We start from the raw sequence: 21788 nt of genomic DNA, 5'->3' as shown, positions 1-21788 counted from the left end.
AGGAAGTTATTGCAACACCCCTATGCGACCTAATATCCATTAGTGAAACAACACAGATCAACAATGGATCTACCCTCCAGAATGCCGTATGACTGTGGCGATGGCGTGATAATCCGTGGCGACCACTTACTCTGCAATATGTTTTAGATTGTTTTTTTACATTTGGAAACAGGGTTTCAGTACATTTAGGAGAGTTTGTGTTGGCTAACTTTTACGTTTAAACTAACCTCTAGCAATCCTATAGATTTTTAATGATTCTTTCCCACTATTAGATATGTACAACTGCATGTCATTTTTCCTGTACGCGACATTGAGGATAGCCATGTCAAGCAAGAGGGCACTGAAAAGATTTCTTTACAAAGCTTTGTCATGTTGGACGTATTCTTAACCCACGCTCATCTACGTTAGCCATGCTTAGAGTCTCTAGTCTATACGTTAGCTCCAAACCAATTGGAATCGTTTCCCAAATTTATTACCCTCTCCCACAGTTACCACCTTGTCTGGCCCTACTCTCTCCTGGGTATGCCACGTTAGATCTAACCCGATCTGGCAATTTTTTTCAGAAGGGCATGTTTTGCAAATTTTAACAGGCTGTTAAGAATTGCACTCTCATGAATATCGATTGCAGGCACCCTCTCCACCAAATTGCAACTCCACACTACTCAATTATAAATGCAGTTCGCTCTCGGATGTTATTGTTCACAACCACCACTTCAAGACTATTCTCCCTTTGCCCGGTTTCACACCCCTGCCAATCTTCTCCTGCCTTGCGTACTCGTTGCCCCCACTTTAACACCACGGCGACTCACCACCGCCTGTCTTCGTCTCCTATCCCTCGCTAACTCTGCCCCTCGCGAAATCCTGCCCTTTTACAAGTGTGCATGGCCTAGACAACGGGCCATGTTATTGGAACTCCGGTCACCCAGTTCCGAGCTCCCATCTTCCTCCCCCCCGTGAACCATTGTCTTTCTTCAACGCCTCCCATCACGATTGACCACAGATGGTTTTGGCCTGGTTTGTAGGGTCAGTTTTCGGCTGAGGCGATAAGGTACAAATATATCATCGTTTTTCTCTGTTATAAACATCACGGTTAACAGTACCTTGACGCCAGCGGGGTCCCACGGTCAGAGGTAACTGTGAGGGAAATGCTCTGCCAACAATCGAGACGTCCAATACCTCTACCTTCCTCGCCATCCAGGCAACATCTATCTTCTATCCCAGCGGCAGGACACCACCACAAATACCAAACGACTAACAACTCCTCACATCCGCCCTACTTGTCCCACATTTTATATGATTACAATGACAGCGATACATGTCTAGCAGTTATCCTTATAACACCCGTCGTGATGGTAATATCCCTTTGAGAAACACAGCTGATTCAAAGGGTTGCTGGATATATTTTAATAACCGCCCCCGCGTCGCGCTAGACGCCAGTAGCGCCAACGCCCATGATCTCATTCTCTTGCCGGCGAACCCTTTAGGCTTACTCCGGGCAGCTCGACGACACCCCGCACAGCTTCATAATGAATTGAATCTCCGTGCCACTTCCGACCACACTATTCACTGACGAGATGCGAGGACAGGCCGGTAATTTCGCTCCTGTCCCCCATTATTCCCGCCCATGATACTTCTTCCAACAGTGATCGCCCATTGCAATCCGCCCGGCCACCCCTGGACCAGTCCAGCCCCTCTTAGCAATCTCCACCCGGCGCTTCACGCCCGTTTCCTCCTGTTCGAGTTTTTTCCCATTCAGGCTTTGGATCTCACCCACACGGCTTGTCTCTATTAGATACAACGCACTTAGACACCCGCAATTGTACGCTATGTTAACTGGCGAACATTGAATTTGATCCTAGGCTCACGTCTTATTTCTGCACTGGGGCAACCCTCCCATCTTTCCTACGGCGCAGAACACTATTCTTGATTGTGTCCCCTCTCCGATGCACTTACAAGATGAGCAGAGCTTAGACTAACGCCACCTGTCAGTTGGTGGACGTTTACCACGATGAACGTCCAAATAAAATTCCATATGCCTTTCTCAGCCGGACGTAGTTTTGGAGTGGAGAGGGGCGTTGCTACTCCCATTCGGCATCCCTGGCTGTTGACTTGCGTTTCTCCTGTTACCTTAATACATTTACTAACTAATTCTAACTTCTTAGTGCTGACTTTGACTGAACAGCTCTAAAATACTGGAAAAACAAAGGTTGCTGCTTGGATAGGGACTAATGAAGTTCACAGGGTTCTAATCTTGCTGATGCCTCTTTTCAAAACAGGTTGACGAAGAGGAGAGTGGGAAGAAGCGGACCACAACAATATCTTAATAATACCCCGAATTTTTGGATCACATTATTCGACCAGCAAACTACAAGATTCGCTAATAGCAGTCTCCGATGGGCCCTAGACCCTAGTTTGATCTCAGCCGGCGTCGGACTTAGTCCAGGCTCTTCATTGCCCGGTTAGATTGATGCGCGACTCATCCCATCGAGTCTAAGAACAGCGAGGCAGGAGTGATGCAGCCCTTAGACCGCTGACAGCAATCTGTGGCAATTTCCCAGAGTGAAGGAGCGAGATCACATAATCGAGATCATAGGGACTGCTGGCTGTCGCCGTACCTGTGCGTAACTCTGATGACTGCTCTGCGATACCCCCGCCATGCGGATCCTTTTCATTCAGTGGGTCCGCCTGGGAATGTATCTGTAGAGTCGATCCGGGGCCGTGGTAGTATTTCTCGTACGATGCATCGGGCTGGGTATTGTCTGGTAGGATGGATTGGCCGGGATAATGTTACTCGTAGATGATCGCGGCAAGGGATGTAACTGTTAGAGTATGGTACTATCGGTGATGTATGTAATGATGGACATGGGATGTATGGTAGACTGTGATGGGCCGGGATGTACTGATGACTTAACTGGCCGGGATGTACATGCATCTGAATGGCGCCGGGATTGTACTTGTAGACTGATGGGCCCGGGATTACTGTAGATGATGGCACCGAGTTACGTGTCACTCGATGATCCGGACGCGGGATGTAGCTGTAGATTGATGGGCTCGGGATTCTATGTAGATTGATCGCGCTGGGATGTACTGTAGCTGATGGCTGGGGATGCTGCTGTCAGATGATGGCTGGATGTTACTTGTAATGATGCTGGTGATGTACTGTAGATGATGGCGGATGTACTGTAGATGATGGGCCGGGATGGTATGTAGCATGACGGGGCGGGCTGTACCTGTAGCTGAATGGGGGGATGTACCTGTACGATGACTTCGCGGCCGGGATTGTATTGGTTAGATGATCGGGCGGGATGTATCGGTAGAGTGATGGCTGGATAGTAGAGTGATGGGCCGGATGTACTGTGAGATGATGGGCGGGATGTTGTAAAGATGCGGGCGGATGGTACGTAGATGATCGGCGGGATGTGTACTGTAGATGCATGGGCGGATGTAATGATGGTGATGGGCGTGATGTACGTGTGATGAGGGCTGGATGGTACTGTAATGATGGGGGATGTACGTGTAAGAGGCCGGGATGTGACTGTAGATTGCTATGGGCCGGATGTAACTGTTGATGATGGGCCGCAAGGGAGGTGAGCTGCCACCGACAACCTAAAATGCTGGTGGGGTGTAATTTTCTATGGATGACACTTTGCTTACTTGTTTATCGTTTGGGCAACTGTCTTACTTGCTGATGGGAGTTTGTCATTTGGCAGAATCACAGTGGGGAGGTCAACAAAGCAGTTTGCCACAGGATGGGTTCAGTATCTAACTGCTCCAGAACGGGTCGATCAGTGATCCCCACGCATCAACATCTCTGGGCATCTAAATTATGACCAGGATATTATTCCACCTGTCTTCTCACTGCGACCCATTCAAAACTGATTTAAGGAACCAGGACTGACAGCAACCCACAGTTTCGATTTCCCCGGTGGGAATCAGTATGATAGCATAGGTTTATGAGTGGAACATCCCATCAACTCAAATGGATCACTGTCACTTGAATTGCGCATTTAATAATGTTTACATTATCCTTGCATTACTCAATCTTCATATGTTATACTGATTTTATACCATCTATTGACATCTGTGCCTGTGTGTCATCCCTCATCCAATTGTATATGTATACTATTCTTTATCCCATTTTTTACTTAGATGATCGTGTGTAGTAGGTAGTAATGCGACCGTGGATGTTATTACATGTTTCGGATATGGCAGCGTTGGGAACTAGAAGCACAAGCAATTCGTCTCTACCGCAATGAAGACATCTGTTAACCGCGACATGTGGATATGTACCCATAAAATTGATTTGATTAAAGATGGTCAACTACTGCAGTACAGTTTGACGCCGGAAGACATAGTGGAGATGAGCACGCAATGCTGATGTACTGTGACAGGACAGACCAGAGCACCACGACCAGCACACGACAGCACAGACAGACCGACACGACAGACGCACGACAGAAGCAGGACAGCAAGACGACGACAACGACAGACAGAGCCGACAAGTACAGAACCCTCACCTTGAGTCTCCGCCCAATGCTTGGGATGCGCCTCTTTTCTGCTCGCCTCCAGTCCGAATCCCTCGCTTTTCCCCCTCTCGCTCCCCCTTGCCCTCATCCTCCCCTTGTCAATTCCCCCGTCCCCCTCCCCAATCCTCTGGCTCTAGTGCGCGCCTCCTCGAGGGAGCAGAGAGATGTATGCCGTCCACGAGGCGGCTCTCCAACGGGCTCTCTAAGGTGGCATCGCGGTCCAAGAGCACATTCTATATCACACACTCGACGCCTCAATTTACACAACACACCCCTCCTACATGTACAAGTTCGAAAACCTCGGTGTGTTCTTCCCTTTCAGTCACGCCTCACGGCTGCCCAGTCTGTTCCACCTGTTACGCCCGGCCGCGACTGTGTCTGTCGCGCACAATCCTGGGCCTCATGCGTAGCCTCCTACCAGCGCAGGTTCTTCTTCCGCCATGGATCATCCATGCGGAGCTCGTCCTGTTTTGTGTGGCGGTAGACCATATAAGTCATTGGTCACAACCAATCCACTGGGGGGAAATCTCACACCCTGCTTGCACCTGCGCCGTGTTAACAGCACGCGCCAGGGTCATGAGTCTAACTCTTCGAGCCCGACTAGCTACCACAGGGGATGAGGTCCGCATTCCCGCAGTTACCATTTTGTGGCTCATTTGGTCACACCGGCTCCGCCTGGAGTGATGCCCTTTGCCGCGGGCGCGCGGGCTAGGCAGCAGGGACAACGCGGCTTACTCTAACGACATCTCATCGTCACCTGATTACAATGTTTATAATATGTAAGGCACAAAAAAGAGCCCAAACACTATAACCTCATATAAAAAATATACAACTTAATAAGTTAGATGTCTGGACTGTAAAAAGCGAATGAAAGACACGCCAAGAGTTTTGTCCCTTGGAACTGTTCCCGATCAACCCTGAACAGCACAGCCCATAAGTGGTAGTAGGAAATAGGTTCCTTAGTGTTACACTTGAAGACTAGTTAGGGCTTCATATTAAACAAGAAATAAGCCGGTACAGGATCGAGAAATATTTAAATCCGTTATTTAAATTGAAAGGCAAAACTAGACAAAAACCAAAATGAACGGATGAAGCAAACCCCTGATGCCACCAAGCCAGGGTTTCGTGTTCGCGATCCGCGCACCTCGTCGTGTTCCAGCGTAGTCGTTAAACAAGCGTACACAACCTGCCACTGCGACCACTCGTCCCTGCCCGAGTAATTTGGAAAATTTGACCTAAAAAAATGTTATAACAAGAACTACTATCACAAAAAATAATGAAAATGACTCCTCACGCGAATAGCCACCGACAAGGAATTCAGACACAGCCTAGGTGAAAAGAAGAACTAAAGTCCGCCCACGCTTCCTAAACAAGATGGAACTCTAGTTTGCTTAACATACTCATAAGTTCTAATGGATTGACTACAATGAAATCGAAAATACTACCACATAAACACAATATTCAAAACTTACATGCCCAAGAATATATACACACGAAACCATCATGAAGATAATAGATTCAAAATCGTCGATAAACCCCCTAAATAGCACAACCAAAATAAAGCTGTTTAAAACTCTCTCAACTGTACTGAAAACAAGCTACACCTCCAAAACAACACCCACTGATAAAGACCAATAAAACCCATGGTAACACACCTATGAAAAATTTTAACTATCAATCGCGATTCGGGCTTATGCTCCTATGCGACAAATCCACATAAGCTATTGTCTATGAAACTTGAACGAAGTCTTAAACATTCATCTCCAAAGGTCCAGATTTTTATAAATCTACACACGACAAGTCACCAAGAAACCGAACTCTTAAATTTAACATGACGGCCTAGCAGAACAGCTGGCGTTAACCTGCCTTCAGGGTATTCAGAAGGGCAGAAACGACAGAGATCTTGTACAAACTCTGTACAGAAACTCAGACGGATATTCGATTACCTTGATCAACCACTCCAACAAAGGGAATTCTCAGCGATATCTTCACCTTAGTCAGCCAACGAGAGAATTCCAGAATTACCCAATTGCTCAAGCATCACAGGGAATTCGAGAATTTACCTATCGATGCAGCTCAAGGGATGCAGCACAATCATTACCAACCTTGTACACCTCAGGAGTCTCGATTACCATCTGTCACCCTTGAGGCGATTCGATCTCTATACTTGAAGCTCACAGGGAATAGTTCTGATTACCTCCGTCCACCCAGGATCTCGTTACCTTTCAGTCCAGGGATTCGTTGGGACGCACCTTTCGGTACTGGCTCAACGCTGCTAACCCACTAGCTGCTGCATCAGCCATTTCTACCAAGATGCACAGGCTGCGGTTCGCTTCTCCTTACGCCTCTTCAATTAGGAATTTCTAAGCTTCAAGCGGCCCTCATAACATTGCTGCAACATATCAAGTTAAAAATAGCCTCCTAACAGCAACATCATTAATTGTTGTCGTAGCTGCTGAGTTATGCATTCAGTGGTGTGCTAGGCTAGTGTTTTTCTAAGGAGCTACCTAGTGTAGAGTGAGACGAGATGAAGGGAAGTAACAGTGTCACATCAATTAGCGCTCCGTAATACATTGGTAAACTGGGCTTATTTGTGTGCTGGCGTGGCTGTCTAAGGGTAAGGCTACATGGCGTTCTGCGTGCCGATGACAATGACCACAAGAACAACGCCACGAGGTAGCTCACATCACACGAGAAAATAGGAGTCCTACTCCACCATCCCGCTCACGAGACAATTCTTATGACCTCACTTGAGGCGACCGAGCACGCCATGACTATCTAACACTAACTGCGAGTTTACTGAGAACAATGGAGATTGAAAGATTACATCACCACACACAACATAAACACCAATCACAAAACCACAGATCACTACCACCCAGTTACGCACTGCCGCATGCAAGATAAAACTGGTAGAGAGACGCGGATCACCCTTATGGATCACTTATGACCGCAAAAAGGACACACACACTGATCATGCAAATACTTAGCACACGTGCTCAGCCCGAAAAAATAACACAACCAGAGATGAGCAGGCTCACATAAAGTCAGTATTTCTGATATCCAAATATACTAGATAGCTTGACTTAAAAAAATCTAACAATATAACCGCTCTATTAGACCAAACACGAAAAAGTGACTGCCATTTTATCAATTTATAGACCCCTTATAGGTCACTCTATCTGCGTAGACAGAATTATGTAGCCTCAGACAGGCAAATAATTCTGTAGGACAACAAAAAGACTAAAGACAAATGATCACTCTGAACTTTGCGGGAGTATAAGATAGCACACTCCACCCTCACGTGTAACCACAGACCCACACCACCTGTTGAAACACCAAATGCATCCATCTTGTCTCTCTAAAGCACATTATCCTAAACGGACAGACAAAATATAGCACATAAATCCGCTTTAATAAAGGTACAATACGCCCATAAACTGATCAAAGTTGGAGAAAGAAGCATGACCAACCATAGGGAAACACTAACGCAAAAGATGAATTACGACCCACAAACCAAACCCACGCACCTAAAACAACCAAACAGAGCCATCCCGAAAGAAAATATCAGAAGAAACTAATAACGAAAGACAGCTAACCTCTACCAATACGAACAAAAAGTCGCAATCACCCACTGCACCATGAACAGAAGAGGACACTCGGCATCCACCTCGGAACACTAGGATCTACCCCATAGATACGCTATCTCTTCCACTAAGACCCTACAATAACCTGCACATCTTAACACGGGCAACACAACTCTAGACTAGTCAACACAGAACATTCATAGAACAATCACAACTATAATTCGAATGAAAATGAATTGCGAATCGAGATTAACCGTACCAAGCACCCTACTAGCGAACTCCAAAATCAACCTACAAGTACATCTAACTTATCCAGATGAGCCTCTACCAACTACTACGATAGGCGAACACTAACCATATAAGCGTCTCCGCGGTGGCATCAGCGCACTCGGTCAGTACCACCAAACCCCCTGTTCTCCACACTTACCTCCCCCCCTCACCTCGCTACCCACGCTCTGTCCCTAGGGTCAGCACGCAACCAGCACCCTCCTTCAACCCCTTATAAGCGACAAACCACCGTTAGTTCACACCTCGCCGAGACGGGGAGACAACCAACAGACACAACGAGCACTTATCTGAAAAGCCACTTACGAACCATTAGACCTATCCTCACGAGTACAACCACTAAAGACCAATCATCACTCTACACCAAACAGCCAACCTATCAACACCCAAAACCACCCTAAAGAACATACAGCACTGACACCAGGGAAGATAATTATGAAACACCCAACGGTAACCCACTATAACCAGCGATCAGATTCAGAGACTACATCTACCACACATACCATTAATGCACACACCCAACTAAGCAAGGACCAGAAATGATGGAGCTACACTGAGAAAATGACACGAGCTCAAAATGTCTGAACCCCTTTCCTACACCTCCCACAGCTCGGACCCGTCGCTACCAACACCTTCTCCTCTACCATGAATCTGCTCGCACGTCACCACCCCTAAACAGCAGGTGGACTGAGCGTCCATCCCTCCTCGTCTCTGTAATAAACACTATCTTCTGCACATAGAGACGAAAATACTCATACCTCCCTGTTCGTCCAACGTCCAAACAGACTTAACATACAAATATGGTTATCATGTATCTATTGAATCTCTATTTGACTTATTGACCTAAGCAATCACCACCTTACACACGAAGACAACGCCATCAAACACACAAGACAAATCATCATATCGCTATTCAAGGCAACACCTAACGAAAACGAGACACACCGCAAATAAATCCTCTCACCCACCACCCCCCCTCCAAAAAAGCATTACCTACATGCAACACAGTAAAGTGATTATAGAAAAATCAGCACGAGCATAGTATAAAAACAGCAATAGCACACAGCCCAGATTTGATAAAGAGATTCGTCTGGACTACACGAGACCACTATGCTAAAAAAACTGACTAAAGTGCTGAAATCGTAACTTGCTAGAGCAGTTATCATTCCGATGTCCAAGTTCCAGTAGAGTATATCAGTCCACATGAATGATGTATGTATGACTTGATACTGTACTCTCTATGGTGACGCGTAACGTCACAGGGGAAAGCTCTGCCAGCTGGCTTCCCTTATGGGGGTCTGATGAGGAGCTGAGTCTGTGCCTCCCTCTGGACAGCACTCTGGCCAGGATTTGGTGTCTGGTGTAAGGTGGTTGGGGCGCTCCCGACTGAGGAGCGGCGTGAAATGTCAACGGACGATACTGTCTCCAGTCCCTGCAGTCCACAGACAGATGACATGAAATTGAACTCACATCACAATGGTCAGGACACATGCAGATTGAGTAAACGTGGCATGTTGTGTAGATAGGATAAACGGTGCATCACTCGAATGATGCTGTCGTGATGGTATTATAATCATCATTAGTTGGAAATTGCCACAAGGTGTGTGGACTTGACAGCACCCTTGGGACCATCATGCCACTTCAATCAGTAATCACTCAGAGAAGAATTAATGCAAAAACACCTATCAACAAGCCGACAAATGAATCTACGTACCATTACAACTAACCTACTACACGGGTCGATAACTCACAAGTACCCTTCCACCCCACGTCTCGCGCCCCTGCTCCCGCCAACACCCAGCAGACAGCTACAGGCTCCGTACTCTAGAAAAAGGTATAGAAAAAACTCTGACGGAGATTAGTACCCTTATCTCGAGAAGCAGAGGGAGACGTTCGCGTGTAAGCGTCTCCTGAGCAAAATCGCCACGGCTTTAAGATATTTAAAGAGAAGAGCAATACGTACGACTCGTATTCGCAGGATTATGTAGGCTTTAGCCCTGCTTAACGAAGGTATTTTGGGAGGGCGGATAGGGAGGTTTGTGTTATTGGGATTATAAGAAAACATAGAGCTCGAATATCTTACGCAAATGGTGGGGGTTTCTTTGTAATAACAAGTCCCCCCCTTGGCCCTTTTGCGTGGGACATGAGAAAGTTTATAAGAAGCCTCTAAGAGGCACCACTACGACGGCTACCCCCGCCCTTCTTAGTAGGCTTTATGCCACGCGTCTATTATGGAAAGATTTGGTGTTGTTTATATAAAAGACTCTTTGGATAAATAGAGGGACAAATATGGAATAGCGTCTTGATAATATTGTTTTAAGGATGATATTGAGACTCCTTTAGACGGCCCTATACCGCTGTTCGCCTATTCGTCTAGCCCCGCCGTTTAGCACAACCCAGTCGAGGTGGTTTAATCTAGGAGGTTGTTATAGAGGTTTTAGAGCATTAGAGGTTGTTTAAAGGTTTAAAGGCCAATAGAGGTTTATAGAGGTTTAGAGGCAGAGAGGTGTTTTAGAGCCTTTGAGGCATAGCAGGTTTGTAGCGCAGGCTTCTCAGAAACATCATGGTGTCTTGAGTCATGTGCAGAGAGTTTTTGTTTGAGGTTTCATGAGCGCAAGCCAGGTTTGTTTTAAAATCGGTTATGAGGCCATAGAGGTCTTGTTTAGCAGTTTTACGACGGCATCGAGGTTGTTTAGAGGTTAGAGGCATAGAGTGGTTTAATGAGTATTAGAGGCATGAGGTTGTTTAGAGGTTAGAAACATAGAGGTTGTTAGAGGTTTAGAGGCATATCCAGACTGTTTAGAGGTTAGAAACATAAGGTTGTTTAGAATGGTTAGAAAGCATATACGTGTTTCAAAAGGTTTGAAGCCATAGAGGTTGTTATAGAGGTTAGAGCAGAGAGGTTGTTTAGAGGTTTGAGGCATAGAGGTTGTTAGCAGTAGAACATATAGGTTGTTTAAAGGTTTAGAAGCAATAGAGGTTATAGAGTTTAGAGGCATAGAGGTTGTTAAGAGGTTTAGGCATAGAGGTTGTTAGAGGTTAAAACATAGGGTGTTTAGAGGCTAGAGTGTTGTTTAGAGGTTAGAGGCATAAGTGTTGTAAGGTTAGAGGCATAGAGGTTTTCAGCCAGGTTTAGAGGCAAGATGTTTAGAGTAGAGGTTGTTTAAGGGTTAGCGCATAGAGTGTTGTAGAGGTTTATGAATAAGGGTTGTTTAGAGGTTAGAGCCATAGTCGAGTATGGTTTTAGCAGGTTGAAACATGGAGTTTTAGTAGGTAGAGGCATAAGAGGTGTTATACCGAGGTTAGTAAAATTGTATAGTTCACTTAGAGGTTAGAGGCATATCGAGCTGTTTGAGTTAGAGCAAAGGTGTTAAAAGTTTAGAGGCATAGAGGTGTTTAAGTAGAAAACAATAGAGGTGTTAGGAGGTTCTGAAAATAGAGTGTTTAAGAGTTTAAGAGAGAGGTTGCTTTTGGTGGTGGGGAGTGGAACGCGTCAGAGTGTCCAAATCGCACAAGCGGCTCCCGGCACTATACTAAGAAGGACAGTTTCTTTGACGTTCAAACGAGTGGAACGGGTATGGCTTGTAATGATCACAAAGCAGCTGCTCACGAATTACACCGTAAAGCGTAGTTCCACCTCCGATCTGGCGCCAAAACACAGCTATTCATAAGGCTTGATCGATGAATCTAGGCTGTGCCATTTATCTCACTGAGCATATTTTCAATCTGCTGAAATTTTGCAAATGAGTTACTTCCTGAAATAGATGGTCGTAATAGCGCAACCCCCTCACCCAACTCGGATGCAGAAAGTAACTTCACACTACCCAGGGTCGATGAGCTTCCTGGGTTCTACAGGCGGTGGTAGATGAGTCCGCGATGTGCTGCGGTGCAGTTGGCGTAGGCTGTGGAGATGTGGAGAAGGGCCTGGAGGTGGTGCAATCTGCTGTGCTCAGATTCAGCGACTGCTGCGTGCATTCACATTCAGCTGCAGGGCGTGTACTTGGGAGAGAGGAGACCACACAGCACACATCACAGCGTCTCAAAACCCCACACAGCAGGATATAGATCACTTGTGCATTAAGTATTATAAAGAACATAAGCACACTAGCATTCATAAATCAGCAGATGGATGCTGAGTCTACTGTACCTTCCTGTCCTCAGGGCTGAGGTGGCTCATCAGCATGCTCATGTTCTCGGAGTTCCACTCCCAGTCCTGACTGCTGAAGTACTCCAGCAGRCCGATGGCCTTGTGCAGCCGGTTGAAGATACGCATCATCCTACACAGAGAGAGAGGAATGGAGGATCTCAGTCCAAATGTRCTGCATGTATATAACACAGTTGTAATGTTCGTTTCACTGAAGATCACTTGTATGCAGCAAACACTGATTTCTTCTTTATGATTACAGATMATTTGATCTATTTTTACATCACACTGTGTTGATTGGGTTGAAAACAAGTTGGTGGTTMAATTTTCATAGACCGAACAATGGTCTAGTGACGATGCTGATTGTCAGGACATTAGTAATCTTACTGGGGTTTCTGTCCGGACAGTCTCAGGTAGAGGTCGTAGATGAGGGCAGGGAACTTGTGGCTGACCAGGATCCAATACTGGTTCATCAGGTAGTTGGAGGTGATGTTGGCGTTGGGCCTTCTGAAAGCCTGCTCCAGAGGGTTCCTCTTGAAGCTGGACATCACATGGTGCTCTGAGAGAGAATTCAAGAGGGGTTAAAAATGTGAAGGAATCTGTGGCTTGGCGCTGACATCCCTATCTTACAGTTCTATTCTGTTGTGGCATTTTAAGGGGTGTAGCGTTAGGGGAAGTGCCTCTCACACTATATTAGAGAAATGGGATGTATCCAGGGGTGTGGTTTTCTGTTGCACTAATGACCTCATTCACAGCAGCTGCACACCTTCCCCACCTGGCTGCAATCAAGGCTGCTCAGACCAAGGTAAAACAGCTGGAGGAACTGCTAGTGAAAGAACCAGTGGGTGATACGGGTGTGAATTTGTTCCTGTGTGCTTTCTTTTGAAGACTCGTGACCCACCAGCCTCTATAAAGAAGTGAACAGCCTTACGAGGGTAGCTCTCTCCTGTGTAGGAGACTATCTGGGGTAAGCCCAAGGGTAGCGCTCCTGTGTAGGAGACTATCTGGGGTAAGCCCGAGGGTAGATCTCTCCTGTTGAGCTGTAGTTTTGTCATTTTGAGGCTTTCCCCATTTAATTTATTCCCTCTAACTGTTTTAGTTCTTGTTTTCAAGTTGATCTCATCCCTTTTGAGACATCTCCACAAGATGAGAGCCAAGTGGAGGAAGAACCGTATGCGCAGGCTGAAGCGTAAAAGGTGGAAAATGAGGCAGAGGTCCAAGTAGACTGGGCCCATCCCCTACAGCTGTGATACCCCTCCAAGACCACTCTGGTGATTGAACCCTGCGGTCCATGATGTGCCAACAGCTGAACTATGGTTGTCTGAAGCCAACCTCATTGCAATGGAGTAAAGGACAGATCCCGGACACCCAGCCCTCTACTATGCTAATGGCGGCTGGCCAGCAACGACTACTGGAGAATGGCGAGGAAGACTAGAGAAATTATCTCCTATCGTTGAACTCTGGACTTTTACCACCTGCCCAGCATTTTATTTGTTGTGAAGACTTTTTTTAAATTCATCTTTGGTTTATTAACCACAAAATAAAGAACACTTTTTATTGGTTAAACCCTTGTCTATCTTATGTTGTAGTACCACCCCTTCACCTTCCATTGTGCCCAGACTGGTCTACCAGACTAGACATGCATGTAAATCCGGGACACTTGTTAGTATACGTTACATTCACATAAGAGTTATTTTTGCCTTACGTAAACTAACCTCTAGCAACCCAAAGATTGTTTTAATCTCCACAGACAACTTCAGCATTTTAGCTAATTAGCAACTACAATACTTATCATGTTGGCTAACCTTAACCCCCCCATCTAGTTAGCATTAGTCATCTAGCTAATGTTAGCCACAACCAATTGGAATGTAATATATACCTTCCCACAGTAACTGTGGTATTCTGGATGCAGTTAGACTCTACCCCGACTGCAATCTTTTTTCATAAGGGATGTTTTGCAAATTCTTAACATGCTGTAAGAATTGCAATTCATGAAATGGATGAGACCTCCACAAATGAATACATCTCATACTAAATGGAGTGTCTTGGATTTATGTACAAAATTCAAATATTTTTGCCCAGGATTCAACCTGATTTGTTGGCTATGTGCCATTTAAAGGGAGAACATGCTGTGTTTACTGTGAATGTGGGAACACTGCCTTTACAAGGTGCATAGCTGACAAAGGGTGATGTTATTGAATCCCGGCCACAGTGAATTTTCTCCAGCCCCACTAACGAGTTGAAAGATGGTTTTGGTGTTGAGGGTGAGTGTTYCCGGCTAGGGAAAGGTAACACAAATATACATTTTTTGAAAAAGGTTAATATAATTGAGGAGCGGCGGTAAGGAGAGGGAACGTGGAGGGAAATGCTCTTGCAAGAAATGAGACGGTCAATTCACTTGCTCGTCATCAGGCAAATTACATTTACAGAGGAGGAATCACAAAATACAAAGCGATAAAAACTAATATAGCTACTTGTGCAATACATTCTATAGATAAAAGGATAAGTAGAGTATCGTTTTAAATGTGTGCATGGTTGTCTCCTTTGAGAAAACAACAGCTGATTCAAAGGGGTGTGGAAAATTTTAAAACATTTCGGCGCTAGCAGCCATGAGGAAGCACATGATTATCCTTGGCGAGAGGAGGCTATCGAGGAGTGGATGACACTCCTCTGATAGCTTACTAACGAATTGACACTCTCCGTGGCCACTTGACCACTTATCACTGAGGAGAGGAGGACAGGCCGGAATTTTGTGCAATAGAGAATCTCCCAAAGAATCGATGAAGGAGCCCTGGAATGAGCCTTGGAATAGTGCTCAGGAGTTTTCCTCATTCAGGCTGGGATTCAATCCAAGGCTTGTTATAGAACAACGCACTAGACACCCGACAATGTACCATTTAACGGCACCATGAATTGATCCCAGGCCTCAATCTTATTCTGATGGAAGCTCCACTTTCTAGGGCAGAACAAATGTGATTGGTTGGATGAAAACTCAGTGGGCAGAGCTTAGACTAACATGTCAGTGGGTGGAGTTTACAGATGAGAGTCAAATAAAATAAATGCTTTCAGGGAGGTAGGTTGGAGGTGGATGGAGGGCGTTGCCAGTTCGAATCCTGGCTGTGACTTGTTTTCCTTACCAAACATTTTTAACTAATTCAATTTCTAGTTTACTTTGACTGAACAGCATTAAATACTTGGAAAAACAAGGTTGCTGCTGGATAGGGACCAGAAGTTCACAGGTTCTAATCTTGCTGATGCCCTTTTTCAAAACAGGTTGAGAAGAGGAGAGTGGAGAGAAGGCGACCAAAACCAATTAATATACCAGAATTTTGATAACATATCCAGCCAGCAAACCTACAACTTCGCTAAGCAGCCCCATGGGCCCCCTAGACCCAGTTTGATTAGCTGGATTCCTAGCTCTTATGTGGTCCRGTAGATTAGTGCCCACTATCCCAGGTTTATAACAGCGAGGCAGAGTGATGAGCCTTAATCCCGCTGCCAGCAATCTGATGGCAATTTCCCAGAGTGAAAGGAGCAGATTCACTAATCTGAGAGCATAGGGACCCTGGCTGTCGCCGCTACCGTGCTAATCTGAGCCTGCCTGATACCCGGCCCGCATGCATCCTTTTCATCTCAGTGGTCCGCTGGGATGTACTGTAGATGATGGGCTGGGATGTACTGTAGATGATGGGCTGGGATGTACTGTAGATGATGGGCCGGGATGTACTGTAGATGATGGGCCGGGGATGTACTGTAGAGGATTGGGGCTGGGATGTACTGTAGATGATGGGCCGGGATGTACTGTAGAATGATGGCCTGTGGATGATGTACTGTAGATGATGGGCTGGAATGATGTACTGTAGATGATGGGCCGGGATGTACTGTAGATGATGGGCCGGGATGTACTGTAGATGATGGAGGGATGTACTGTAGATGATGGACCGGGATGTACTGTAGATGATGGGCTGGGATGTACTGTAGATGATGGGCTGGGATGTACTGTAGATGATGGGCTGGGATGTACTGTAGATGATGGGCTGGGAGTACTGTGAATGATGGGCCGGGATGTACTGTAGATGATGGGCCGGGATGTACTGTAGATGATGGGCCGGATGTACTGTAGATGATGGGCCGGGATGTACTGTATGATGGGCCGGGATGTACTGTAGATGATGGGCCGGGATGTACTGTAGATGATGGGCTGGGATGTACTGTAGATGATGGGCTGGGATGTACTGTAGATGATGGCCGGGATGTACTGTAGATGATGGCCGGGATGTATGTCTGTAGATGATGGGCCGGGATGTACTGTAGATGATGGGCCGGGATGTACTGTAGATGATGGGCCGGGATGTACGTAGATGATGGGCCGGATGTACTGTAGATGATGGGCTGGGATGTACGTAGATGATGGGCTGGGATGTACTGTAGATGATGGCCGGATGTACTTGAGATGATGGGCCGGGATGTACTGTAGATGATGGGCCGGGAGGTGAGCTGCCACCACAACCAAAATGCTGGTGGGGTGATGATTTCACGATGACACTTTGCCTCTACTTGTTTATTGTTTGGGCAACTGTGCTTTACTGCTGATGGGAGTTGTCATTTGGGCAGATCCACAGTGGTGAGGTCAAACAGATGTACACAGTGGTGTGGGTTCAGATGTAATGTTCTACTAGCTGCCAGAAGGTGACAGTAGACCATCGCCACTGTCAAATCCCTGGGCATCTAATTATGACACAGATCATTTATCCACCTGCTTCTCACTGCTACACCATTCAAACTGATTTAGGAGAACCAGGACTGACAGACAACCCACAGTTTCATTTCCCCGGTGGAATGTATGATGCATAGTTTCATAGTGACAACACCATCAACCAAATGGATCACTAGTCCCTTTAATAATGGCACTTTAATAATGTTTACATATCTTGCATTACTCATCTCATATGTATATACTGTATTTTATACCATCTATTGCATCTTGCCGCTCTGTCATTGCTCATCACAATATTTATATGTATATATTCTTATTCCATCCTTTACTTAGATTTGTGTGTAGTAGGTAGTTGCTGTGGAATTGTTAGATTACATGTTAGATATTGCTGCACCGTTGAACTAGAAGCACAAGCAATTCGCTACATCGCAATAACATCTGTTAACCATGTGTATGTGACCAATAAAATTTGATTTGATCAAGATTTCAACTACTGAAGTACATTGATTTATGACGACGGAAGACATAGTGGCAGATGAGCAAGCACTGCTGATGTCACTGTGACAGACAGAACAGACAGACACAGACAGACAGACAGACAGACAGACAGACAGACAGACAGACAGACAGACAGACAGACAGACACCTACCGATCTCTCCCCAGTGGAAAGGGTTTGTGCCGCCCGTTGTGCAGTTGTAAACCAACGCTGTTTTGGGTCTGCAAGGGAGCAGAGAGATGAGGTCAGAGGGGTCAAGGGTTAAAGGGGAGGGTCCATGAGGACACATCTATAAAATGAGCCCACAAACACAAAATCACATAAATTGAAAACACTGGGCTTCCTCATCAGTCAATGGTGTAGAGCTGGGGAGATGTGTTTGGACAAACTGGGCTAWGGTAGGTTTACAGGAGGTCTTTCTGCAGGTCAATATGGGRGTGTCTGTTTGTGTGGGTTAGACCATACAGTCATTGGTCAAACCATATTCCACSTGGGGGGAAAGTTAACCTGTGCACTGCCGTGTACCAGCCAGCGGCCAGGGTCAGGTTGATGACCACGTCCACGGGGATGAGGTCCGCCACCGCATCATTGTTGGCTCTCATGGTGCGCAGGATGCCCTTCCCCGCCTGATCAGACAGGACACAGGGTTACCAMCACATCTCATCATCACCTGATCATCGTTTAWACTAGTGGCATCAAAATGAGCAAACTTACTATCTGAAAAATACAACTAATAAGTAGATGCTGGTACTTACAGCGATGAAGACTCCGCTTGGTCCATTGAAGTTGTCGATCCAACCCTGAGACAGAAGAATAGGGAGGGAATAAGTTAGTGTAATGAGAGATTAGGGGCTCTATTCAATCCGTACGTAGAATTTTAATCCGTTATTTAAATTGAAAGGCAATGTTCCAGCGTTAGCGGACACGGTAAATGCTGCACATGTCTGCTGAATTGGAAATGACCTAAAAATATAGATATTTCACAATCTGGAATGCTTCAGCGATGCAGACTGAATAGAGACGTAGGTGAAAGAGAACCCTAAGTACCCCCCTTAAAGATGGACTCCTTAGTTGCTACATTTATTTTTGGACTTATAAATGAATGATATATACCCATTGATTGTTGAAGAATATAAGCCTCATGAGCTTAGTTCAACTGTCGTACCCCATCAGAACCCAAAATACAAGCTTGTTTTACTTTCATGTTTGTAAGTATAAACAAACACTGTATAACTTAAAAACATGGTTAAAACTATACATTTTATATCATGGATGGTTAGTCCTTGCATCCATAGCTCTGTCTATGAATTTGAGAGTGGTTACATTTCTCCAGGCCCATTTTTTAAATTTAACCAGGCAAGTCAGTTAAGAACAAATTCTTATTTACAATGACGGCCTAGGAACAGTGGGTTAACTGCCTTGTTCAGGGGCAGAACGACAGATTTTTACCTTGTCAGCTCAGGGATTCGATTTACCTTGTCAGCTCAGGGATTCGATTTACCTTGTCAGCTCAGGGATTCGATTTACCTTGTCAGCTCANATTCGATTTACCTTGTCAGCTCAGGCATTCGATTTACCTTGTCAGCTCAGGGATTCGATTTACCTTGTCAGCTCAGGGATTCGATTTACCTTGTCAGCTCAGGGATTCGTTGGGCCAGCAACCTTTCGGTTACTGGCCCAACGCTCTAACCACTAGGCTAGCTGCCTCAGCTTTTTACCAAARCACAGGYGCGGTTTCCGCTTTCTTACCATTTCAATTAGGAATTCTAGCTTCAAGCAGCACTATAACATTGCTGCAACATCATCAAGTTACAAATAGCCTCCTAACAGCAACATCAATTAGATTGTTGTGTATCTGCTGAGTTAGCATTCCAGTGGTGTGCTAGGCTAGCTAGCTAGCTACCTAGGTAGAGTGAGACTGAGATAGGGAGAGTAACAGTGTCCACATCAATTAGCCCTCCGGTAATACATTGGTAATAGACTGGGCTTATTTGTGTGGGTCTGGCTGTGGCTTGTCCCTACAGGGTAAGGCTACATGGTCTGGTGCAGACAGACAGACAGACAGTCAGTCAGTCAGACAAATAGGAGTCCTTATCACACCGTCTCAGAGACAATTTCTTTGACCCTCATTGAGGGATCGCCTGTGACATTTTAACACTTAACTGAGTTCTGAGGACATGGAGATTGAAGTTCATCACACACACACACACACCCTCCTCCCGTCACTCCCACTGTCTCGAGCTGCCCGCGCAATAAACTGGTAAAGCGCGATCTTTTGGCTGTTTTGCCGCCAGGCCTGGATCATGCACTGTTGAAACGTTACAGCCCCAGAAAACTAAATACAGCCCTGGGGCTATGTAGTCGTTTTCTGTGAATATACTTTGTGCTGTTTAAAAGTCTATTATGCTCTATTGAAAACTCTGAAAGTGTGCATTTTTTCATCTTCTAGATTTTTGGTCTCTTTCTGTGTGAATTCATGTAGCCTCAGACGTTCAAATAATATTCCTGTAGGAAAATAAAGTAAGCATGTCACTTGAATTTGCGGGGATATAATATAATAATCAGGAAAATGAAATGTTGAACACCATCCTCCCATTGCTCCTACAAAATTTTAAGCAGCAATAAAGTCTGCATTTAACGCTTTAATATGTCCATCTGCCCGCTATGCTAAGTGAGATTAAAATGCTTAACCCTGTGGAAACCTTACGCTAAGATGTTAGCCTACACTACAGCAGCCGGATAGATTAGAAAATAAAAAGCAGCTTACTCATGAAAGTAGCATCACCCTGCACATCCAGAAGAGGACTGGCCACCCCTCGGAAGCTGGTTCCTAGCTAGCTTTCTTCCTAGGTTCCTGCCTTTCTAGRGGCAACAGCTGATGTCAAAAGACCTTTATAAAATACATCATATTGATTGACTGATTGATTGATTACTGCACCCACTGAACTTCCATGAACCTACAGTTGCTTTTCAGTGACCTTCTATCTAGTAGGAGACACTCATAGGCTCTCCGGTTTCAGCACTGGCAGTACCCCTCCCTTTTCCCATCGCCCCTTCCTTGCCCCCCTCACATCGCCTACCCAGCTGTTGGGGTCAGAGACGCTCCTCTTCGAGTCCTGGAATCCAGCCCAGCCGGACTTTCTGAACCATTAGAACCATTAGACCTGTCCTGGTCCAACCCTAATACAACCTTTACTCAGCACTACACACCCAATCCCCCTTTAAGTCTGACTGYACACAGGGGAGATATATTGACCAGTGTACTATTACAGCGATCGATCGCTAATTCCCATCCATTTGCCACCACAGCAGGACATGATGGTGTGAGAATTGACAGGATTCTGACTGAACCCTTTTACCATCACAGTGAAAGTGCTACATAGATTTTTACAAATTGTGATACATTTCCCAACAGGCAGGTGGCTGAGCCAATCACACTTCTTCTGATACACTTATCTTGCTGACCAGTCAATACACTGTTTAACGTCCACAGACTACATACAGAATGTGATCCATGTATCTATTGATCATCTATTGACTTTATTGCTTAGTCAATCACCACCTTCCGGAGACACCTGAAACCCCACCTCTTTAAGGAATACCTAGGATAGGATAAAGTAATCCTTCTCACCCCCCCCCCCCTTAAAAGATTTAGATGCACTATTGTAAAGTGGTTGTTCCACTGGATGTCATAAGGTGAATGCACCAATTTGTAAGTCGCTCTGGATAAGAGCGTCTGCTAAATGACTTAAATGTAAATGTAATTGCTGCCAGCTATCTAGTGCCAAGTTCCAGTAGAGTAATCAAGTCCCACAGAATGATGTATGTATATGATACTGTATCTCTATGGTGACGGTACTCACAGGGAAAGGCTCCTGCCAGCTGGCTCCCACTATGGAGGGTCTGATGATGCCGATGCTGAGCTTGCTGCTCTCCCTCTGGACCACGCACTCTGCCAGGGCTTTGGTGTAGGTGTAGGTGTTGGGGCGCTCCCCGATGAGGCGCGGCGTGATGTCACGGACGATGCTGTCC

The 21788-nt window shown here is 45.7% G+C and overlaps 1 protein-coding gene and 1 pseudogene across 1 annotated transcript; one reads left to right on the top strand and one right to left on the bottom strand.

Moving 5' to 3' along the window:
- LOC112074989 (endoplasmic reticulum-Golgi intermediate compartment protein 2-like) overlaps window positions 1-14436 on the top strand; it is a 31021-nt pseudogene extending 16585 nt beyond the window's left edge.
- Window positions 12537-21784, bottom strand: LOC112074990 (fatty acyl-CoA reductase 1-like; the record flags this gene model as incomplete). Its single annotated transcript, XM_024142048.2, has 6 exons — window positions 12537-12675; window positions 12930-13101; window positions 17910-17977; window positions 18264-18382; window positions 18512-18556; window positions 21620-21784. Coding segments are annotated over 6 exons (708 nt in total), but the record flags the coding sequence as incomplete, so codon positions are not given.
- Window positions 21785-21788: the final 4 nt, after the last annotated feature.

Source organism: Salvelinus sp. IW2-2015, unplaced genomic scaffold, assembly GCF_002910315.2.
Source record: "Salvelinus sp. IW2-2015 unplaced genomic scaffold, ASM291031v2 Un_scaffold2918, whole genome shotgun sequence".
Lineage (NCBI taxonomy): Eukaryota > Metazoa > Chordata > Actinopteri > Salmoniformes > Salmonidae > Salvelinus > Salvelinus sp. IW2-2015.
Note: the sequence above shows the minus strand (reverse complement) of the source record. Positions and strands in the feature narration are given on the sequence as shown.